Source organism: Mirounga leonina, unplaced genomic scaffold, assembly GCF_011800145.1.
Source record: "Mirounga leonina isolate KUSES-001 unplaced genomic scaffold, KU_Mleo_1.0 Mir_175, whole genome shotgun sequence".
Taxonomy (NCBI): Eukaryota; Metazoa; Chordata; class Mammalia; order Carnivora; family Phocidae; genus Mirounga; species Mirounga leonina.
This window is the reverse complement of record NW_023270453.1, coordinates 21,948,137-21,970,488: the sequence shown is the minus strand read 5'-3', so window position 1 is coordinate 21,970,488 and position 22,352 is coordinate 21,948,137. Positions and strand designations below refer to the sequence as shown.

General features: G+C 53.9%; 1 protein-coding gene across 4 annotated transcripts in view; it reads left to right on the top strand.

Moving 5' to 3' along the window:
* Positions 1–9,959: 9,959 nt before the first annotated feature.
* LMF1 (lipase maturation factor 1) overlaps positions 9,960–22,352 on the top strand; it is a 96,039-nt gene continuing 83,646 nt past the window's right edge. For all 4 annotated transcript variants that reach the window (XM_035021865.1, XM_035021867.1, XM_035021866.1 and 1 more), the window contains exon 1: positions 9,960–10,173. In XM_035021865.1, the coding sequence (XP_034877756.1) occupies positions 9,969–10,173 (205 nt within the window). In that variant the 5' untranslated portion in view covers positions 9,960–9,968. The remainder of the gene's footprint in view (positions 10,174–22,352) is intronic.

The window sequence follows — 22,352 nt, the reverse complement described above, 5'->3', positions numbered from 1 at the left end:
CCTGGAGGGAAGGGGGCGGGCTGTGCCGCCTGGCTTGGGGCGGCGGGGTCGGAGAGGGGACATTTCTCCGGAGGCTAGCGCCGGGCCGCGGCTCTGAGTCCCCGCCCGAGGCCGCCCCCGCGAGTTGGCCTTGGGCCTGGCAGTCCCCGAGGGCGGCTCAGATTCTTTGCCAAACCCGCCGGGAGGCGACGGACCGGCCGCCCAGAGCTTCGCCGCAGGCCCTCGGGTGGCCGAGTGGGAGCTGTGGCCCGCGCGCCCCGGGTGACCCTAGGCAAGGGCGCCCAATTCCCCAGCCGCGCGCCCTCCTCAGAGTCATGGACGCCTGGGCCAGTGGCCGCCGCAGCGAAGGAGCGGCGCCGCAGGAGCTGGTCTGTTACCAGAAAACTCCAAACAGAAAGTCGGTGGGTCTGGCCGAAGCGTGTCCTGGGTGCTCATATACCAACCCCGGGTCCACCACCGTGCCCCTCGCTGCCCAGGACAGGCCTCCTGGCTCCACCCCGGCCCGCCCCCGCGCCGGGGTTGCGGATTCTTTAGTTCGCACTTGGGCCTTGGAGCCCTGTCCATCCCGGCTGCCCATCTAGGGATGAAGCCTTAACCTCAGCGGCTCTGGGGGCTGCCCAGGGATCCTGCAGCCTTGCATCCGAAACTTGCCAGCCCCTCTGTGGGGACACCTCAGGGCCCAAGAGGGAGGAGCCCAGATTTCCTGTCACCTATAGGTGACCCCAAGGCACAGGATGGGCTCTGCTGCTTGCCCCACATCAGGGAACCTGATATTCTGCCTTATGGGAAAGTGCCACGGGGGTGGGGTGGGGTGGGGTGGGGATGTTGCTGTCTAAGGTGAACAGCCCTGGTGGGGGGGCCCAGGGTGGCAGAGGTATAGTATCTGGGAGTGGCCTGTGCTCTTGTCTCCTGTCCTATGGCTGGTCTCCCTTGGCTCTGTCACTTGCCAGGGAATGTCCTTACCTGCTGGTCTGTGGCAGCCTCCATTTGGGGTCCCCACTAGGCAGTTGGAGGACTCAGGGAGGGCCCAAGCGGGGGTTGCCTGAGGGCACCCATCGATCTTACTGGTCCGTGGGGACCCATGCAAGTGCAAGCAGGAGGAGGGTTGAGGTTGGCAGACCTGGACCCCCCCCCCAGAAAACAGGCCCCACCCCTCCCTGCACCCAGTGTACCATTGGGCACCAGGTCTGGCTTTGCATGAAGCACTCTGCTGTGCCAGGAACATGAAGTACAGACTGCATAGGGGGCATCAGGTAAGGCAGCCTCTCCCTGCTCCCCCCTGGCCCACAGTGGGTCATGGGCAGGTGACTGCCAGGCTGGGGGCATCCCGTGCCAAACCCAGGTCACACAGTCGTGTGGCATGTGTGGTCCTAGGCCCCACCCACAGCTCCACAGGGCTGCAGTGACCGCCCTAGGGATCAGGAGGGGTGCTGATGGGCCATGCCTATCATGTATGTGCAGCCCATAACTCCTACGGGATGGGTAGGAAGGGGCAAATCCTGCCAGGCCTGGACTCAGGCTGGCTGAAAGTATGTGTGTGCATTTCCCCACAAGGCAGCATCCAGGTGCAAGCTCATCGGCCCAGAGCAGGCTGCAGACACGTGGGGTGGCACCCAGAAGTGATCCACAGCCTCCTGGCCTTCTGGAAGGCCTGTATACTTGTCAGCATGCCGTCCAGCCTCCTCCTCCATTAGTGCTGACCTTGGTCCAGACACTCACCACGGCAGAGGGATGTGTGTGTGTGTGGGTGTGTGTCTGGGTGTCTGGGTGTCTGGGAAGGAGTCTTTTGAGGAGGTGAAATTAAGCTGAGACCTGAAGCTTCCAACCGCTTGAAGAAAGAGGGAAGACCATTCCCTCAATGGTGGGGGGGTAGGAGGGGCAACATGTGCAAAGGCCCTGAGGCAGCAGAGAGCACAGGGTATCTGAGAAAGAGTGAAGCTACAGTGATTTAAAACTTGAGGGACAGCTGTTTGAACCTCCTCTCAGTCCACCTCCTGGCTTCCCCTGCTTAGCTCTTCCTTCCCGCCCCCACCCACCCCAATCCACATGACCTTACCTTCACCTACTGGTCTTTGCAGTCTCAGGGAAGTGATCCGATGGGCCAAGTGTGGACCATATCCCTGCCCCTGGGGTGTCAGAAGGCTGAAGGAAATGAAGATTCTAGACCTATGCCCCTGGCAGAGGCTCCAGGGGCACCTATGAAGAAGGAAGTATAGGCTGGCAAGCACCCCATGTGCCTACGAGTCCTGGCCGGTCCAGGCTCAGAGGGTTCCCGGGAAACTTTTTCTAGGCAGAAGACCTCCAACCCTCCCACCCCTTGGCTTCTAGGGAAGCTCAGGAAGCCCGTGTCCATGTGTGTGCGCGTCCATGTGTGTGCATATGTGTGTGCACGCCCATGCGCGCCCGCAAGTGTGCACATGTGTGTGCGCGCCCGTGTGTGCGTGTGCACATGTGTGTGGTGGGCGCTGGACAGGCTGAGTTGGGAGGAAGGGCTGCTGAGGGCTGCAAGCCGCCATGGAGGAGGGCATCCTCCTCTCACTCCCTGCATCGCCCTGACGGTCTCTCTGCCCGCCCCCTGCCTGGCCCTCATCTTGGACAGTGAGGGAGGCCATGTCCGCAGTTTCTATGGTCTTTCAGAGAAAGGCACTGGGGTGGGCCCCATGGGCCCTTGAGCCCCAGGGACGGCATGTCCCCTGTGTGTCTGCAGCCGTGACCTGGGCCTCTCCGCGAGCCAGCCCGAGGCAGTTGGCATCACATCCTGGGAACCCCGGCTCAGTCTCAGAGATTAATTGGTGCTTTTAATTACTGGCTGGCCTGCAGAAACCGAAAGTCCGAGACAAAGATGAGCAATCAGCTCTGAGTAGTGGCTCCGTAAAGACAGCCTCATCCTGCCCCGCTGGGTCTCCGGAGAGAGAGGCGAAGGGGCTCACGGGACGCAAGAAGTCCAGTGTCCCTCAGTAACAGACTATCAGGGCTCCGGGCCAAGCTTTCTGTTGAAACACCCCTCCCCGACTTAGTTTGCCAGCTGGCGTGGAGGTTCTGGTTTGGGTCAAAGCCCTCCCCTTGCTTGGGCTGATGTCCACTTGGGAGCTGGCTCTGTCTGTTCCTTGGCCTCCTATGCTATGTGTGCGGAGGACACTGGCAGGAAGATCACGCCCAGATTCCTCCCCCTCTGCCGGCAGGACCGGGGTGTCGTGGGCCAGCCCGTGGCGGGTGCTGGTCCTGAGCGGCTTGCTCCAGAGAGGGGACAGCTGCTCCAACCTAGTGCATCTTCAGGACACTGCCCAGCCTCCAGGTATGTGCTCCAGGCCACATCTCTGCACCTTCTTGGGAGCTCTGAAGCCTCCTGAGAAGTAAACCCACACTGCCCCGGGGATGACTGCTGACAGCCCAGTGGGACCCCCGGCTGTGGCTGTTCTTTGAAAAAGTCTGGGGAGAGGGCAATGCTTAACCCAGAGGGCTGAGCCCCAGTGAACACGGTCTGTCCAGTGACATGTGCTACGCAGATGTGTGGAGAACAGCTGTGGTCTCTGCTCTGGCCTCCGCTCACCCCCTGCTGGTCGTGATCCCCCGGCCTCCGGCTGTGCCTATCCATCTCTCCTCTCCCTGGCCTGGGCCTGGGGGCCTGACTCCACCAGCGACATGCAGGTCGTGGTGTGTATGTTTGACGGCAGGCAGAGGCTGCTTCTGTAGCCAGAAACTGTCCTCAGGCAGGGTCCCTGGGGTCTCCAAATACAGCCTTCCTTGGGTAGAGGTGAGCACCAGGCATCCAGGCCAAGCGGCAGCAATATCATCTATGGGGGAAACCAAGTCCGCTGAGGTGTTAGAGACTTGGAATCTGCCTCTGCCTTCCTCTGGACACTTCCATCCCATAAGCCAATACATTCCCTTCCTTGTCTGTGCAGGCGGGCATTATATAATACCAGGCTCCTAGATCCCTAGGACCCAGACCCCATCCTCATTCTGGACTTTCTGGCTACTCTGGGCTCTTGCCCCCGGACCCCAGTCCCCAGGACCCCTGCCCTTCACCATCACCTGGGGCCCCATCCCCGTGCACCAAGCTCCCCTGTGTTCTGGTCACTGGGCTCCTCTGAGAGGCAATAGGGCCAGGAGAGGCTTTCTCAACCCCCTTGCAGGAGGGGAGCCAGAATGTTGGATGATGACTCTCACTCCAGCAAACCGGCTTTTGGGCCCAAATAGGCTGCGTGAGCTGCGCTTGTCCGTCCGAACTTAACTTTCAGATTTAATGAGGCTTCTTGTTCAAGAGATCCAAGTGGGAACCCCTTGGAAGTGGAGCCCCAGATCAGTTATGACGGAGAAAGGCAAATGCTAGCTTGAAATAAAAACATCAGAGAGAAAAATCCTCTTTCGGAGTGAGGGGCCCCGGCTGTCTCTGCCACCACGGAAGGTTCCAGAGACACAGCAGTGCCAAAGGCAAATTAAAACACACCCTGTCAAAAGATTTCCGCTGTCTCCCAAGTATTTATTTTTTGGAACTTGGCGAAGGAGGGTTTAATTAAGACACCCTCAGGCGGGAGCCTTATGCAGAGTGGAAGAAAGCTGATGGTTCTTGGGAGTCCGTCAGGAAGGCCCAGAGCAAGAGTGGCAGAGATTCCCCGCCCCCCGGCCCCCCCTCCCCCCCGCCAGAGGCTCAGGTCAGGGGCCGAAGGTGCAGGCAGCTCCTGGGGCTTCACATCCAGCTTGCCTGGCTGCAAGCTCTCAAGGAGCTCCAGAGGCTAAGCATTCTAATAAAGTGTGAGAAGAGGTGCCTTGGAGTGGTTTGTGGGTTGGGCTGTGCGCGTGCTGGCCGCCTGCCCCTGCCTGCCACCTCAGGGTGTGGAAAGGGTAGGAGGGAGTTGTAGGGATCCCCCAAGAAGGCGCTAGAGTTCTGAAGAGGAGGGCGTTGAAGTCACGGGACCGGATGCCATCTGTCCCCTGCGGCCCCTTGACTTTGGGTAAGTTACGGGGTTCCTCTGGGCAGTCGAGGGGTCCGGAATGCCTGTCTGTTCTGTGGGCTCACGGCGGGGCCTGTGTGAGCTGATGTATGCAGGGTGCTGGGTGTGCAGTAGCCCAGACCGATGTTTATTGCTTCTCTGTGACTCCTCGTCAGTCCAAGCTAGCGACTTCCAGGGCCCATCCACTCTGCTGGGGCCCATCCGCACTGCTGGGGCCCAGCTCCATCTTCAGGGAGAGCATCTAATAGGAATGCCACCTGTTCTTTTCAGAAATGAGATGTCTGCTTGGATCACTGGACAGGAGTCAGGAAGGTAAAACACAATGCTGGATGGTGGTGGGCACGAGCTCCCCCAGCCTGTGAAATGAGCAGTTTGGGCCAAATCAGGGGTCTTGCATGCTGGTGTCTTCTGGAGCCCGGTCAGGAGGGGAGTGTGGAGCTGCTGTGGGTGAGGCTGTAAGGAGGGCTGGGGCCTGTGGGCCGCTGGAGAGAGGCCCCATCATCCCAACAGCCAGCCCACATCCTGCTGCCCCCAGACCTCAGCTGACCATAGATGCATGCCTGAGCCCAGCTCCGGGGGGTAGCAGTGTGGCCGACACCATGATTTTTGGTTTTAAGGCTGTTTGTTATACAGCATTATTGTGGTGACTGGTCACTGATGCAGCTCTGCAAGCAGAATTCAGCCTGCAGGCCTCCTGTTTGTGACCCCTGGCCTGGGCGGCTTCCAAAACTTCTTCCAGGGCAGAATCTGACTCTAGGAGAAAAAACTTCACTGCACATTCTCTTCCCCCATCGGGCTCTACGGCCATGAAATGTAACAGCAATGTGATTTTTTGCTTTCCTCTCTGCCTTGCAATCGTGGCTCACCGGCTTGCCGGGCCACACAGAACCACATCTCTCTCTGGGGTGCAGGCATGGGAGGCGAGGGTGCCAGGAGAGGAGACGGGTGAGCCAAGCAGAACAGCCGTCCGTGAGTCAGTTCCCGAAAACCAGCAAATGGCCCAGCACCTGCTCACCCACCCCCACCTGCACCTGCCAGCCTTACCCGGGGTCTTGGCCACTGGACAGTCAGGGTGGGACCAGCCCAAACTGACCACCCCCCCAGAAAAAAGTGACAGATGTTAGTGCCCGTGGGTTCTGTCCCCCCATCAACAGATGTCAAGACATGAAAAATTGGGGTAAATGAAGGGTGGGCGATTAGGTCGGGCCCAAGCTGGGTTCTTGTGGGTGCCAGAGACAGCTGCAAATGCACGTCAGGGACAATTGCCCTGAGGCAGCGGGGGCTGCCAAGCCAGGGTGCCTGGGGACAGCTGGACGAGGTGCCGACATGGGGCTCATTCCTCCGTGAAGCCGTACCGCAGCTGCTGGGAGTATCGCCAGCCTGTGGGCCTGTGTGTGCCTCTGCTCTGGGAAGGCACTGGGGGAGCTGTGAATGGGCCCCCCAGGATGGGCCCAGGGGTTCTGGCTTGTCCGTGGGTCCGTGTGACACCAGCCCCAGGCTTGAGCTGACCGGTTGTCTCGGGGAAGCCTCCCTTTCTCCCTTCTTGTCCTTTCCCGGGCTCTTTCTCGCTCACTCTGTCCAGGCGGGGCTCAGCACCAATCCCTCTGTAACCAGCCTGACTTTTTCTCCAACAGTTTTGGCTTGAAAATGTAGGTTTAGGAGCCCCACCACCCAGGCTCCTGGAGTGGGGGAAAGGCCTCTCCAGGGAGAGACCCCCATGTACCTGGGGCTTGCAGGCACTGAGCCCACGGGGTGAGGAAGCCAGCTTGGTGCCTCCTCCCCAGCACCAGCCTCCCGGCCCTGCAGCTGCCTCAGGGTTTACAAAAAAGGTTTTGTTTTTAAGTGGAGTGACTTCTTGGAGCATAGGATGTACCCATATCTAAATATTATTCAAAAGCTGTGAGATGCTCCCTAATCTAGATGAAGAGGTAAGTTTGGTGTAAATGATGTAACCTATTCCAACAGGTAAAAACGGTGCCTTCTAGGACATTCTGGAACAACATAGGATATTTTTAAGGTTTGGGGGGCGGTTTTAGGTGAAATTCACACAGCATAACATTTAAGCATTTCGAAGTGTACAGTTGGGTGCCATTTAGCGCATTCCCGACTTTGTGCAGCCGTCACCTCTATATGGCTCTAGAATACTTTTGTCCCTCCCCGCCCCCAGCCCTAGATAACCACCAATCTGCTTTTGGTCTCTGTGGATTTGCTTATCCTGGACATGTCATATACATGGAATCAGACAACATGTGGCCTGTGTGTCTGGTTCTCCCACTCAGCATGATGTGTTTGAGGTTCGTCTATATTGTAGCAGGTGTCAATATTTCACTCCTTTTTATGGCCGAGTAATAGACCAGCGCGCTTTGATTAAATTCAGGTGGAAACAGACAAGCACCGAGCCACTGGCCAGCCTTTCCTCGGCCCAAGGCCTGCTCTGTGAGGTCCACTCTCATGTGGGTTCTAGACCCTCAGACTCACTGGTCCTCTGTAGTCAGCTCCCAGGAAGGCAGGGCCCAGAGAAAACAGAAGAACATGAGCTCCCAGCAGACCTCTCTGATGGCCTCGCCCACCCTGGGTAAACCCGGAGAGGGAGCCTGGAGCCCAGCGAGCTGGATGCTGGACAAGGGCCCTTTTCTGCTCTACACAATGCCCCATTGTGCCCTTCTCTAGGGAGAACAATACAACTCGGGCCAGGGGAAGCCGAGGACAAAGGGCCCTTTGTGAGGACTGTCCCCACCTGAAAAGCAGCACCCTGGGTCACACCTGATGGCAGAGCTGTTCTTCCTTGCCTTCTGTCCCCTGAGCACCTCCTGCATCCGGGGGATGCATGGAAGCTCGAGTGGGCTTGGGCTGAGGGGCGCCGGATTCTCCCTGCTCTCCCCAGACAGCTCTGCTAGCCCATCCCAAATTCAGCACTTGGATCCTGGAGAGGAGGTGCAGATTGTAGCTTTGCTGGAAGGACCTGGAAGCATGGACCAGGATAACTGTCCCCCTCATCCCCAAGGCTGGGAGCCTCGGGCACATGCTTTCCTGCTGGGGGCTTACCAGGATGCAGAAGATGTTTGTGCCGCCACCCCCCACCCCTGCCAATCTTTTACATGTCCCACTTTACAGTTGGGCTCTGAAAGGAGAGCTTTTCACCACAAAAAAATGGGGGGACACTTTAAAAACTCACACTATAAGATGCACGTGTGCTATTACCCCAACAATGCAGGCGGGGGACAGATGGAGGCTGAAGAAGGGTTCCAGAAGTTGCTGGTCTGGCCTAGATTTGGGGGAGCCTATGATCAGAGCCAGGCCCTGCCCTCATAGAGCTCACACTGCAGGTGGTAAAGATATAATTAAACAAGACTGATCATTTGGCCACACAAGTATCGATAATTTATAGGTCAAAACACTCAGGGGGCGCCTGGGTGTCTCAGTCATTAAGCGTCTGCCTTCGGCTCAGGCCCGCATCGGGCTCCCTGCTCACCGGGAAGGCTGCTTCTCCCTCGCCTACTCCCCCTGCTTGTGTTCCCTCTCTCACTGTGTCTCTTTCTGTCAAATAAATAAATAAAATCTTTAAAAAAAAAACCAAACACTCAGAACAAGATGTCAAAAGAAAACACCCAGGACAAACATTAGCAATATACACACAAGAACAGGACCTTTAATATGTAAAGAGCTGTGAAGAATAAGAAAAACCCGGGGCGCCTGGGTGGCTCAGTTGGTTAAGCGACTGCCTTAGGCTCAGGTCATGATCCTGGAGTCCCGGGATCGAGTCCCGCATCGGGCTCCCTGCTCGGCAGGGAGTCTGCTTCTCCCTCTGACCCTCCCCCCTCTCATGTGCTCTCTCTCTCATTCTCTCTCTCAAATAAATAAATAAAATCTAAAAAAAAAAAAAAAGAATAAGAAAAACCCACGCCTACCTCAGTGATGTGCTTCCAGGTACCTCACGGTTTGCCCACTAACCACTAAGGGTCTGAAGCCTACTCTGTCCTGCATACCCTGCGCTCTTCTAAGGAGTGCCTATGAGCCCACCCACTTAACACCACCTGTCCTGAGCCGTGCCTGGGCTGCTCTATCCTCAGAATGTAGAGTTGCTGGTGTTCTCACCAGGGTTCTGCTTGGGTCATTGGTTGGTAAGTTCTTCTTTGCTCTGAATCCTCAGTGCCTCACTTTCCCCAGGGGCTGGGGTGCAGTCTTGAGAGCTGGTAGGAGTGCCGCCTAAGGGGGGCTTTGCTGACCTGAGCCGAAGGATCTGGCTGAATTTCAGGACCCGGCCGCTGACTGTGCTTTCCCTTGCCAGCTGTGTAACTGTCACCCCAACATCCTCCCAGGACAGCAGAGATGAGGGCATGGGAAGGGGACACCCGTAGACACCTGGCCACACACTCAGGGCAGGTAATGGCCGCCTGGAGCCCTGGGGTGAAGCCACCACTCCAACCTTTCCTCTGCAGCAGGGCAACTCCATACACCGCAGACCCTCTGCATGCCCACACAGACGCTGACCAGACAGGCCCACCCCGTCCTGGCCAGACATGAGCTTTCCAACAGCCCTAGAGGGGCAAGGAGGGCAGCTGCCCAGGTGGGCAAGTGCACCAGGAGCTTCTGCAACATTGGCTGATGAAAGAGCGAATGAGGGACGCCTGGGTGGCTCAGTCAGTTGGGTGGCTGCCTTCGGCTGGGGTCAAAATCCCGGGGTCCCGGGATCGAGTCCGGCATCGGGCTCCCTGCTCAGTGGGGAGTCTGCTTCTCCCTCTCCCACTCCCCCTGCCTGTGTTCTCTGTCAAATAAATAAAATCTTTAAAAAAAGAAAGAACGAGCGAATGAGCGCATGGTCGGCCCCTTCCCAGGCGGAGTACACGCGGGTCCTTCCAGGTACCCCTGCCCTCACTGCTGCAGCACGCCCCGCGGCCTGCGGAGGGCGCGCGCGCGCCCGGACCTGGAGCGCGCTCCCCGCCCATGGGCGTGGCCAGCCCGGGCGGGAGCGGCCTCTCGTTCTGGGCGGGGCGCCCGAGCGCGTGGCGCTCCATGCGCATGCGCACTGGTGGCCCCGCGATGGCGGCGCCCGAGCAGTCACTGAGGAGGCGGAAGGTCGGGAATGCGGGCGCCGAGCCTGGGTCTCCACCGGGGCCTGGGCCGGGGTGCGACCCCACGGGCTATTCGGCCCATCTCCGAGCGGGCACTTTCTGGCTGACCAGGATCGTGCTCCTGAGGGCCCTCGCTTTCATTTACTGTGAGTCCGCGGGGGCCGGGGCTCCCGTCACTGTTGCCCCTTAGCACGCGCCCTCGCCCCTCAGACCGTCCCCCACCCCGGGACAGCCCCCGCCCCTCCCCCCGAGTCTCTTTGCCCACCCACCCCCAACCCCGTCTCTCCTTTCCCCGGGACGCTCCCCAACCCCTCCCCCGGGACGTGCCCCTCCCCTCAGGGCGCACCTCCCCCTGGGGCGTCCCTTCCCTCCAGGGCCCTCCCCTCCGACGCCCCTCCCACCCGGGACTTGCCTCTCCCCTCCAGGGCGCCCCTCACCCCGGGACCCGCCTCCCCGTGGGGCGTCCCGCTCCCCCACCCCGCGATGCTCTCCCAAGGACGTCCCTCCCCACAGAACGCTTCTCACCCCCCACCCCTCCCCTCTCCCCGGGACGTCCCCTGACTCCCCTACCCCCGGGACGTGCCCCTCCCTCCCTCCCCTCCAGGACACCCCTCCCCCCGGGACACACACCCCCCACGCTCCACCGGAGGCCCTTCTCTCTGGGACACTTCCCCCCGCCCATACGCTCCCTTGCCCCGGGGCGCCCCCCCAACGCTTCCCCCCTCCTCACGGTTGCTAGATGCCCCTCCCCCCGGGATGTTTTTCTCCCAATGCCCCTCCCACAGGCCCCCCTCCTCAGACGCATACACAATAGAGCCCCCTTCCCTGCCCCTCCTACCCCTGGGTGGGGTGGGGTCTGGAGCGATGGGGTTGGAGGGGTGAGGGTGCTCGAAGGTGACTTCACCTGCCCCCTGCTCTGACTTCTGTACTTCCCAGAGCCAGGTTCCCCAGTTGGCCTGGGCTGGGAAGGCGGCGGGTGGGGGGGGCGGTCATCTCCCAGGAGATCGACCGACCAAGGGACGCCGCTGCAGAGCCCCTGTCCACAGAGCCCTGTCCATTAGCCACCTGTGCCCCCCACTCACGAGCTGCACCTAGGCCGCGGGCAGCCCCTTGCGCAGCCAGGGAACCTGTGAGTAGAGGCGGAGCTGGGCCCCAGGCCTCACTTGGGCTCCGGAGGCTTCGGAGCAGCCTTCTTGGCACCGTGGAGACTTCAGGAACGGGTGAAGCTTGAGCCTCAGCCTTCACCTGACCAGGCCGGGAGCCACTAGGCCCTCAGCCGTGCAGAGCCCACAGCAGCCCTGGGCCACAGAGGTTGAGGCCTGCGGGCCCCGAACCCACCTCCCCGCCCCAGCCCCCGCACCCACAAGGGCACAAGAGCCAGTGGGGGAAGTCTACGGCAGTGGAGCGCAAACTCAGATTCTGAAACCAACCTGGGGACCAGGCTGAGATGAGCCGGTGGTCTCTGCTAGAGGGATCCAGAGGGTGCTGGTCCCTGGCGTTGCCGGCCTCGACCGTGCCGGGGGCACTGAACATCTCAGCTTCAGTTCTACAGCTCTTCCTCCCGCGAGGAAGCAGCAGTGTCCTTCCAGAAACCCCGAACAGTGGGGTGCACCCTAGGAGGGCGAGGCTGGCTTTGACGTCTTCTGGCGCACAGTGGAGACCAGGCTTTCTGGAGCGATTCAGTGGACCGTGGGGTGCCCAGCGTGGGCTTTCCGCAATGCTGCCCTCTCTTTTGTTACTGTAAAAATAGTTCTTGCCAGCGCTGCTCTATCCTCCACAGTTTTAAATAGTCATTCTGAATGTTTGAGCTGTCACTTAGCAAAAGATGGAGCGCAGACAGCGTTCCCCAAGGAGGGGGCTTTGGTAGACTGCTACCGGAGAACCTGCAGCGCTCACAGAGAGCGCAGCTCCCTAACACCCACCCCAGGCTTCCTGGTTAGCGGGCCTGCCTCTGATCAGGCCTGCCTCTGATCTCCCTCCGCGGGGATTCTCTGTTCCGGTCCCAAGGAGACAGTTCTGAGCTGCTGAGTGAAGCGGACATCTTGAGCCCTGTGTTGAGCATGGAACCACTTGCTTTGAGACATTTTTTCCTATCTTTTCTCTATATTTGGGGTAGAATCAGTGTTTTTCAGCTGTATGAAGGAACTGGTTTCCCATCTTCCAGGGACGAGGTTCTCTGACAGCTGGCCCCGGGCAAGTGGGTGCCCATCTTGCATTGGTCTCTTTCTAGAAGGTTCTGGAGTTTTCTGATAGCATGAGCTACCTCAGAGTTTCTTTCTGAAGTCCCAGGGTTTTTCATGATGCCAGAGGGGCTGTACACACGTTTCACTTGATGTTGAATTTTATAGTTGCCCTTGTGGACTCCTGACCCCACCACAAGACTGCATAATGAACCCCTGCCCTGTGCTTCATTCTCTGCACATTTAAGAGAGTTCTTACAACACCGTCTTTAGTGTGCCTGTTCATCCACCTGTGAGCTTGCAGCTGGACGGTGTTCTATTTATACTTCTATCCTCCATCTTCTAGGGGCATCTCCTGCTTCATAAAATTTCCTTGACTTGTTGCAGTCTTTATCATTACTCTTTGTCCCCATGGGATACTTTTCCACCTGTGTCCCCCTTCCCTCCCCACTCCCCACTCCCAGCTTCTTGGTGTGGACACTCAGGACACAGATGGCCCACCTGAGAAGCCCCCTGACTCTCTCTGGGTTGTATTCACAATTCTTCAGATCTCACATTGCTGTCCTTTTTTCTTTTATTCTTTTATTCTCTCTTTTTGCTGGGGTTAATCCCCAAACAACTTTTCAAGAAAGAATTTGGAGGTGACCTTTCTGTATTTTTCTTGCCCTCATGGGAATTATTGAATTACCTGGGTCTTCCATTCTCATTCAAAGCAGGTTTTCTCAGAACTTTTTGGGTTGATGATGAGAAGTCTTCACACAGCCTGACCCCTCATCTTCCCCAGATGCCTAAACAGAAACACTTTCATTTTTTTTCCTTTTCCTTTTTTTAAGATTTCATTTACTTATTTGAGAGTGAAAGCACGAGTGGGGTGAGGAGCAGGGGGAGAAGCAGACTCCCCGCTGAGCAGGGAGCCCGATGAGGGGCTAGTCCCAGAATCATGATGTAAGCCGAAGGCAGACGCTTAACTGACTGAGCCACCCAGGTGCCCCAACACTTTCATTTTTCTACTGACACACTCTGACACCAAATGTGGGGGGGGGTCTCCTCACAAGCAGTTCTGACACTATCTGCCTGGCATGAGTTCATACCTGCCCCCCAGGCTGAGGTCCCGTCCCACAATACCGCCCCCTCTTCAGATGCCACTCACACATCCAGGCTGTCACCAGCTGTAAGTCAGGGTTCTCACGACCCCCTTCTCGAGCGCCATAATTTGCTAGGATGGCTCACAGAACTCAGGGAAACACCTTACTTACGGTTACTGGTTCATCATCAAGGCTATGACTCGGGAACAGCAGATAGAAGACACCCACAGGGCGGGTAGGGGGGGTGTGAGGGTGGGGAAGGAGCACGGAGCTTCCAGGCCCTGCCTCCTGCCGGGAGCACCACCCTCCCCCTCCTGGCACCTCCATGTGCCCAGAGGCTCCAGAACCCCTTCATTTTGGGTTTTTAGGGAGGCCCTGTTACACAGGCGTGGTTGATGAGATCATTTATCTTTGGTGATGGGCTTGGTCTCCAGCCTTCTAATCACATGTCAGGTCCCCTGGCTACCAACCCCTGAGCTCCAAGAGTCACCTGGTTGGTGTGAATCCAGATAAGGCTGAAAGGGGCTTGTTATGAACCACAGCAGATGCTCCTCTCAGCCCCGGCACTCAGGAAATGCCCAGGAACTGGGACGAGGAGCACATAAATGTTTCTTCTTATGTGGCGGTATCACAGTGACCTGTGTTTTCCTCTGGAAACTTTCAGAATCCCTGCTGCCTTGCCATCTTACTCTGGGTCCTTGTTATTTAATGGTGTGTCTACGTGAGAGTCCCTTCCTCATTCTCAGGGGATTCTGGGCTCATTCATTCTCAGGACTCCTGCCCTATTTCTGGACAGCTTCTCTGACCCTGCCCAGTCTGCTGCCTCTAGGTCCCTGTATGTCCAAACACCCCAAGTGGGTACCCAAGTGGGTCCCAAATGTGCCCCATTTGGGGACCCCTGCCCCATCAAGCCTCCCAGCTTGGCTGGAGCCTGCCAGAGAAGGCACTTCATGAAGCTAAACAAGGGTCTGTTAGAGAAGATGGGCCCCTCCCAGGCCCCGTGGACCGTGCTGGTGTGACTGCCCTGGTCTGCTGAGTGTCCATGAGTGGCGATGTAGGGTCTCCAGAGGGGCTCTGAGCACTGTGGGAGCAGAGTGGTGTAGGAAAGACGCTACGGTTCAAAGCCGATGGCCAGTAAGGAATTCTTGAGACGTCTTTGGTGCAAAAAAGTTGTTTTATTAAAGCACGGGGACAGGACCCGTGGGCAGAAAGAGCCGTGCTGGGGTCATGAGGAGTGGCCCATTGTATACTTTAAAGTTGGGAGGGGGTTAGGGACAGTGTAAGTCTCCCAGGAATTTTGGAAACAAGGTTTCTAGGATCATGAGGGCACTAGCTATTACTAGGAAAAGGTCATTTATTACTGTTTAGTAAAAACTCAATCATGAGACCCTTCAGATGTATATCGGTGGGCCATATGCTTGGGGGATGCTGCCAACCTGTATCTTGGGGGGTAGAGATAAAGGAAGTTTCCAAAGGAATTCTTACATGTTAAAGTAGACTCACAGGGTCCTGGGGGTGGGGGTGGGATGAGGCTAGGATTGCCTTTTGCCCTTAGAAAAGTGTCAACATCGAGGCAGTTGAGTCCCTAGAGGAATGTCACTCTGCCTGTTTCAAGGACTTGTCAGTGGGCTGCAGGGAGTAAGGAAATTTAATAATTTCTTTTCTGCCTGTGTTTCCCACATCCCAGAGGAAGTTGACACGTAAGCAGATTGCACATCTCAGTTTCCCACTGTTAACCGTGGAGTCCTTGGAATAACATTTCTTTGAAAATCCTACTTCTAAAGGGTCTCAAGGCTAGTTTTGGTCCAACTCTGATTCTTGCTTTTGCTTTACACACGTTTTGTGCAGTTGCTCTGTTGGCTTTCCTTATTTCTGTTACACATGGTAGAGTTTTATTACTTCTTGCCCCTGACCAGTGGTTGCTCTTTGAGGTGAGTCTAAACTGCACTTTCTAGAAGCAGAAGCTTGTTGCCCTCCCCGTCAGGACGCATGATGTCTTCCCCTCCTTGGGCTCTTGGGCTCTTGCAGCTGAGATAGCGCCTGAGTGTGGGCATGGAGTGCGGTGTGGAGGCCGCAGCGCTGCGGGCATCGTACTTGCAGAAATTTTGAGGAAAAAAATGGGACCAAAAAAAATCCTATTTCATTGTATGTAGTTGTGAGATTTCACCGGTTCTGAGAGTTCATGGAAATTAGCTCTTGTTCTGTGCTCCAGGCCCTTAGATTCTAATGAAATGCTCTGCTTGGTTTTACAAGGTTCTCTGTAAAACGCTTCCAGGTTGTTTAAAAGACAAATAACACTACCTACTTGTGAGCTCTCTGCAGCACATGCCTCTGAAGAAATGGCACTGTGCATTACTGTGCCAAGGCCCAGAGTTTAACCACACTCAATAAAAACCAGCCAGCCGAGAATGGCATTTGAGGATGATTCTGTTTTAATTTTATAGCAATTCATCTGATTGGGAGAGAAAACTAAATTTTTGTTTTCTAAAGAAAATATTTGCAGACATCCTTGATAATGCATATTTAGGTAATCTGCTCACCTCTCCTAGATCAGTGTCTGGGTTACCCCACACCCCCACCCCCAGTGAGTGGCTGAGCACCTCCATGCCTAGGCCCTGTCTCCTGCCTTCCTGGACTGGGAGAGGGGTCTGTCTCCTGCCTCCTTCCTGGGCTGGGGTGGGGTTCTGTCTCTTGTCTTCCTAGGGTGGGCATGGGGGTCTGTCTCCTGCCTTCCTGGGCTGGTGGTGGGGCTGACTCCTGCCTTCCTATGGTGAAGGTGGGGGGCAGACTCCTGCCTTCCTGGGCTGGGGTGGGGGTGGGGCTGACTTCTGCCTTCCTAGGGTGGGGGTGGGGGCTGACTAAGGCTTTGTAGGTTCAGTTGGTTGGTTTAGCTTTTGGGATGCTGTGATATTTTGACATTTTCACTTCTTTCTACTTAGCCATTTCTAGAAGAGGAGTGGAAATTGAAATAGGTTTTCTTTTCTGAAATTTTAATCCCAGCCATGTTCATTGTTTCTTGATAAGATAGAAAGTTTCCTATGCTTCTTGCCTTAGAATTGCTTTTTAAAACTAATTGGTGAGGGGCACCTGGGTGGCTCAGTCAGTTGAGCGTCTGCCTTTGGCTCTGCTTGTGATCCTGGGGTCCTGGGATCAAGCCCCATTTGGGGGGCCTCCCTGCTCAGCGGGGAGTCTGCTTCTCCTCTCCCTCTGCCCCTCCCCACTTGTGTGTGCTCTCTATGCTCTTCCTCTCTCAAATAAATAAAATCTCTTTTCAAAAGAACTAATTGGTGAGACCAGGGATCCCTGGTGGCTCAGTCGGTAGAGCATCCGACTCTTGATCTTGGAGTTGTGAACTCGAGCCCCACGTTGAGCACAAACATTACTTTAAAAAAAAAAGAGAGAGAAGTCCTAAAACTAATTGGTTAGACCAAATCTTGTTTTCCTTCCATGGCAATGGAGTGTGAATTGTGGTTGCAGGGAAGGACATGCCTCTGTTCCATCATCACTAATTAGCTCACCCACCCACTCATAGTGTGGGTGAGCCCTGGGGTTCTGGAATGGGCCACGGCAGCCTAAGTCAGGGGATAGACCAGCTGGGCTCCACCTGGGAGAGCACTGCTGTGGAGGTGGCCTCCAAGGTCAGCGGCTTGTGGACTTGGTCAGCTTCTGCCCCAGGCGGGGACGGGTGAGGGAGAAGAGCAGCAGTGTGCACTCCGCTGCCCTCCCACTGACCCTCTGTGGTTGGGTGGTGGGCTTTCGTCCTCAGGTGACTCTCACCTGGTCCCCCTTCCCTTGGCCTCCCGTGGTCATGTGAGGGTCAGGCCTCACTTCTCTTTCTCCACTGCTGTGAGCTGCGTATAGTGGGCTTTCAAGAAACTTGAAAGAAAAAAACCCAACCTATTAAGCAAACTCCATGGACTTTATTGGGATTTCCCACCAGTGCCCCTTCCCACCCCGGAGCCCCTCCTGGGGCCACACTGCACTTCGCCGCCTCGTCTTCTTTGTCCCCTCTGGTCTGTGGCAGTCTGGAGACCTTTCCCGGCTTTTCATGACCTTGGTCGTTTTGAGCAGTTCTGGTCCCATATTTGGTCCGATGCCCCTCACATTGGGTTTGTCTGGTGTTTCTCGGGATGAGATGGGTCACAGAGGCGAGGTGCCCGTGTTACCCGATTGGGTGCCCGAGTCCACATGACTCGCTGCTGGCGATGCCGACCTGGATCACCTGGTGAGGGTGTGTTTCCAGGTGTCTCGTCCCGTGTGTTCCCTGTCCTCTGGAAGCCTGTCACCGGGCCCGGCCTGCACCTCGGGGGAGGGAGGACTCAGCGCCACCCCGGGAGGGGCATCTCCACGTATCGTTGGGAATTCCTCTGTGAGGAAGGTTCGTGTCTTGTCTCCACATCTTCACCAGTCCTCACACTGAGTTGGGCTCTGGGTTGTGTCCCACGCTTCCCCTTACTGTGGCTTCAGACCGTCCAGCTCCGGTCAGCGCTGGTGCTTTCCGCCTGCTCTGCCGGTGCCCTTGCCACGGGCCGCTCGCCTCACCCATGTGTCCCAGCCCTAAGACTAGCCGTTTCTCCTGCTGTGGTTTCTTTACCGGGGAGTGGTGTTCAGAACCCAGATCTGCGTGCTGGGAGTGCCCGATGTCGCATGTGGTCATTCACATCCGGTTGTTTCCCCGCACATCCATCTGAATGTCTGCCAGGGTTAACATGAATTCGCACTGGCTTCTCCGGTCCTAACCCAGGACACAGGGTAGGTGCGCTCCTTCCTTGCTTCTCTGGAACGTCCGTGTCTCCTGGTGGGAATCTTGCCCCACCGTCCACCGTGCTTTGTTTGCAAAGCGGTTTCAGAATCGTCCGCACACGCCGTGAGAAAGACCAACCAGACTCCAGCATTTATCAACCATTCCTTTGGTCTTTGTCCTTATAGTTTTCACTCAAAGCATTTTCCGGAGTTACTTAGGCCAGCCCTCCCTTCCCCCTTCCATGCAGTGTGGTTGTGTTAGACATCTGCCATAGAGTGCCATTCATGTGTCACAGTCTACATTCCGTCCTGGCATCCTCTGACCTCCAGGCTGGCTTTTTTGATAGTTTGTAAACATTAAAGTTCATTTTTTGTAACATACAGTTCTATGGGTTTTGACAAATGCATGCTTATCCATCACCCTGGTACTATACAGAGTAGTTGTATCCCCCCCAAATTCCCCTGTGCGTGTAGTCACCTACTGCCCCCACCCCTCCCACCCCGCGCCCCCATACGTCTGCTGTCATCCATGCTCTGCCTCTGTGGCTTTGCCTTTTCTAGTATAAATGGAATCCTCAAGTATCCTTTGGGTCTGGATTCTGTTAGAAAAGGGCATTTATGGTCCTTCCATGCTGTTGTATGAATCAATGGCTTGTGTATTTTCCCTCGACTGTTATCCATCGTAGGCATGTACCACCTGTGTTTATGTTTACTCCCACACTGGGGGACCTCTGTGTTGTTTCCCACGTTAGCAGTTGTGAACCAAGCCCCTGTTTGCTCCATTTGCATGCAGGCTTTTGTGGAAATGAAACTTTTCAGTTCACGTGGGCAAATACCTAAGTGTGTAATTCCTGGGTCATATATGGTAGATCCATGTTCAACTTTAGAAGAAACTGCCACCGTGTCGTCCACAGTGGCCATGGCAGTTTGCCTTCCCACCAGTCACGAACGTCTGCGGTTCTGAATCCTCTGGAGCATTTGGTATTTTCAGTGTTTTGGATTTTGTCTGTTTTGATAGGTGTGTGGTGATATTGCATTGGGGCTTTAATTGGCATTTCCCCAATAAATGATATTGAACATCTTTTCTGTGTTTATTTACCATCTGTGTATCTTATTTGTGTGAAACAGATGACTTCAGTGTCCAGATATTTTGTCCAGTTTAAACATTGGGTTGTTTGTTGCCTTATTCTTAAGTTTATTAAAAGTACTTTAATATTCTGGATGCAGGATATTGTGGTACTTTAAATGTTCTGGATACAAGTCCTTTATCAGGTCCTTTGTGTGGTTTGTAAATGTTTTCTCCCAATCTGTGGCTTGTCCTTTCATTCTCTTACAAGTGTCATTTATAGAGTGGGAGCTTTTCATCTGATAAAGTACAGTTTATCTGTTTTTTTTCTTTCTTGGGTCACGCTTCTGGTGTTGTGTCTGAAAACTCATCGCCACCCCCAAGCCACAGATTTTCTTGTAGAAGTTCTCTACTTTTACACTTCACCATGAGGTCTACGGTCCTTTGTGAGTAAATTTTGGTGTAAGGTGTGAGGCATGTGTCTGGGCTCATCTGTTTGCATATGGTCATCCACTTGCTCCATGCCACTGGTTGAAAAGACCATCTTTCTCCACTAAACTGTCTTTGCACCTTTGTCGGAGATCAGTGGGCTGTATTTGTGTGGGTCGATTCCTGGGCTCTGAGTCCTGTTCCATGACGTCCGGGTCCCTCCTTTTGCCAGAACCACACTGTCTTTTTTTTTTTTTTTAAAGATTTTATTTATTTATTTGACAGAGAGAGAGAGTTAGCGAGAGCAGGAACACAAGCAGGGGTGTGGGAGAGGGAGAAGCAGGCTTGCCACCGAGCGGGGAGCCCGATGCGGGGCTTGATCCCAGGACCCTGGGATCATGACTTGAGCCGAAGGCAGACGCTTAACGACTGAGCCACCCAGGCGCCCCGGGAACCACACTGTCTTGATTGCTGTAGCTTTGTAGTCACTCTCGAAATTGGGCGATACAAGTCCTCCAACTTTGTTCTTCCTCAGAATTATTTTGGCCTTTCTAGTTCCTTGGCTTTTCCGTATTCACTGTAGAATCAGCTTGTCAATATCAACAGAAAAGCGTACTGGATATTTTGATGGAGATTGCATTGTATCTGTAGATTGGAGAGAATTGACATCTTTGTGATGCTGCATCTTCCAGTCCACAAACATGATGTATCTCTCCACTTATTTAGACCTTCTTTGGTTCCTTTTGTCAGTGTTTTTATGTTTTCCACATACAGATTCTACATGTATTTTGTTAGAGTTTTATCTATGTATTTTTGGGGGTTGCTCTTTATTATAATTAAAAAATTCAGATTACAGTTCATTGCTGATATATATGAATACAGTTGACTTTTAAGTATCAATCTTATATTCTGTGACTTTGATAAACTCATTTATTAGATCCAAGAGGGGTTTTTTGGTATATTTTTTGAGATTTTCTACACAGACTATCATATCATCTGTTAATAAAGACAGTTTTCTTTATTTCTTTCCAGGCTATATGCCTTTTACCTCTTTTGCTGGCCTCACCGTATGAGCTAGGACTTCCCATACACTGTTCAGTAGGGTGGTGAGATGTCCTCGTTTTGTTCCAGATCTCAGGGGAAAGGACTGAAGTGCTGGCCGTGAAGTCTGGTGTTGGCTGTCGGTGGACTTAGCCCCCCTTCTGGGCTGATGAAGTTCCCTTCTGTTCCCAATGTGCTGAAAGTTTTTATCATGAGCACCTGCTGAATTTTGTCACTGCTTTTTCACGTGTCTGTTGATATTATCGTATGGTTTTTCTTACTTAATCTGGTAATATGGTGAATCCCATTGATTTGTGAGTGTTGAACTAGCCTTGCATTTCTGGAATGCAGTTGGTTGTGATTTATTACCTGTATTTCTTCTTTTGTGAGTTTTGGTAGTTTGTGTCTTTTAAGTAATTTGTCTGTTTCATCTGAGTTGCTGATCTTCTAGCAATTTGTGGTATTCCTTTATGATCTTTTTAATGTCTGTGGAACTAGTAGCAAATGCTCCCTTCTCTGTTCCTGATACTGCTTCTCTCTTCTTCTTGATTAGTCTGGCTAGAGGTCTATCAGTTATCTTTTTGAAGAACCAACTTTTGGTTTTCTTGATTTTCTCTATTTTTTTCTTGTTTTCAATTTCATTGATTTCTACTCTTAAGTTTTTAAAGGTTTCTTTCCTCCTCCTTACTTTGTGTATCATTGCTATTTTTTTCTGATTTCTTAAAGCAGAAATTTAGACTTGAGCCCTTTCTATCTTTCTAACATGAGCACTTTACTGTAAATTTCCCTTTAAGTGCTGCTTCAACAGCATCCTGCAATTTTGATATATTGTGTTTTCAATTTTCATTCATTTAAAAAAATCTTATATTTTGCTTGTGCTTTATTTTTTTTTAAGATTTTATTTATTTGAGGGGCGCCTGGGTGGTTCGTCGTTAAGCGTCTGCCTTTGGCTCGGGTCATTTTCCCAGGGTCCTGAGATCGAGCCCCGCGTCGGGCTCCCTGCTCCGCAGGAAGCCTGCTTCTCCCTCTCCCACTTACCCCGCTTGTGTTCCCTCTCTCGCTATATTTCTTTCTGTCAAATAAATAAATAAAATCTTTTAAAAAAAAAGATTTTATTTATTTGAGAGAGGGAGAGAATGTGCACAAGCAGGGGGAGGGGCAGAGGGAGAAGCCGACTTCCTGCTGAGCAGGGAGCCCGACACTACACGGGACTCAATCCCAGGACCTGGAGATCATGACCTGAGCTGAAGGCAGACGCTTAACTGACTGAGCCACCCAGGCACCCCTTGTTGTGCTTTAAAAAACAAAAACAAAAGAACTATGGTTTATTTAGGAGTGTGTGGTGTAATCTCCAAAGCTTTGGGTGTTTCCAGATAACGTCCTGTGACTGATTGCTAGGTTAATTCTCTTTGTTCAGGGCACACTTTTTTTAGATTCCAGTTCTTTTCTATATGTTGATATTTGCTGTATGGCTCACAGCATGGAGCGTCCTAGCGAATGTCCCACATATAGTTGAAAATTTTATCTATTTTGCTGTTGGGTAGAGTGTTCTAAGGATGTCGCATTGTTGTATCTTGCTCTTTTATGCTAGATGGCAATCTAGAAGTGTTAGGTCAAGTCAATTAACATACATATAGGATATATACATATATGTATTAGGTGAGGTGATTTAAATATACATAAGTTTTGTTGCTAGATTCATGAGCATTTAATATTATTATGTCTGTTTGTTAATTCCTTATCATTACGTAATATCCTTTTTTATCCCTCATACTGTTCTT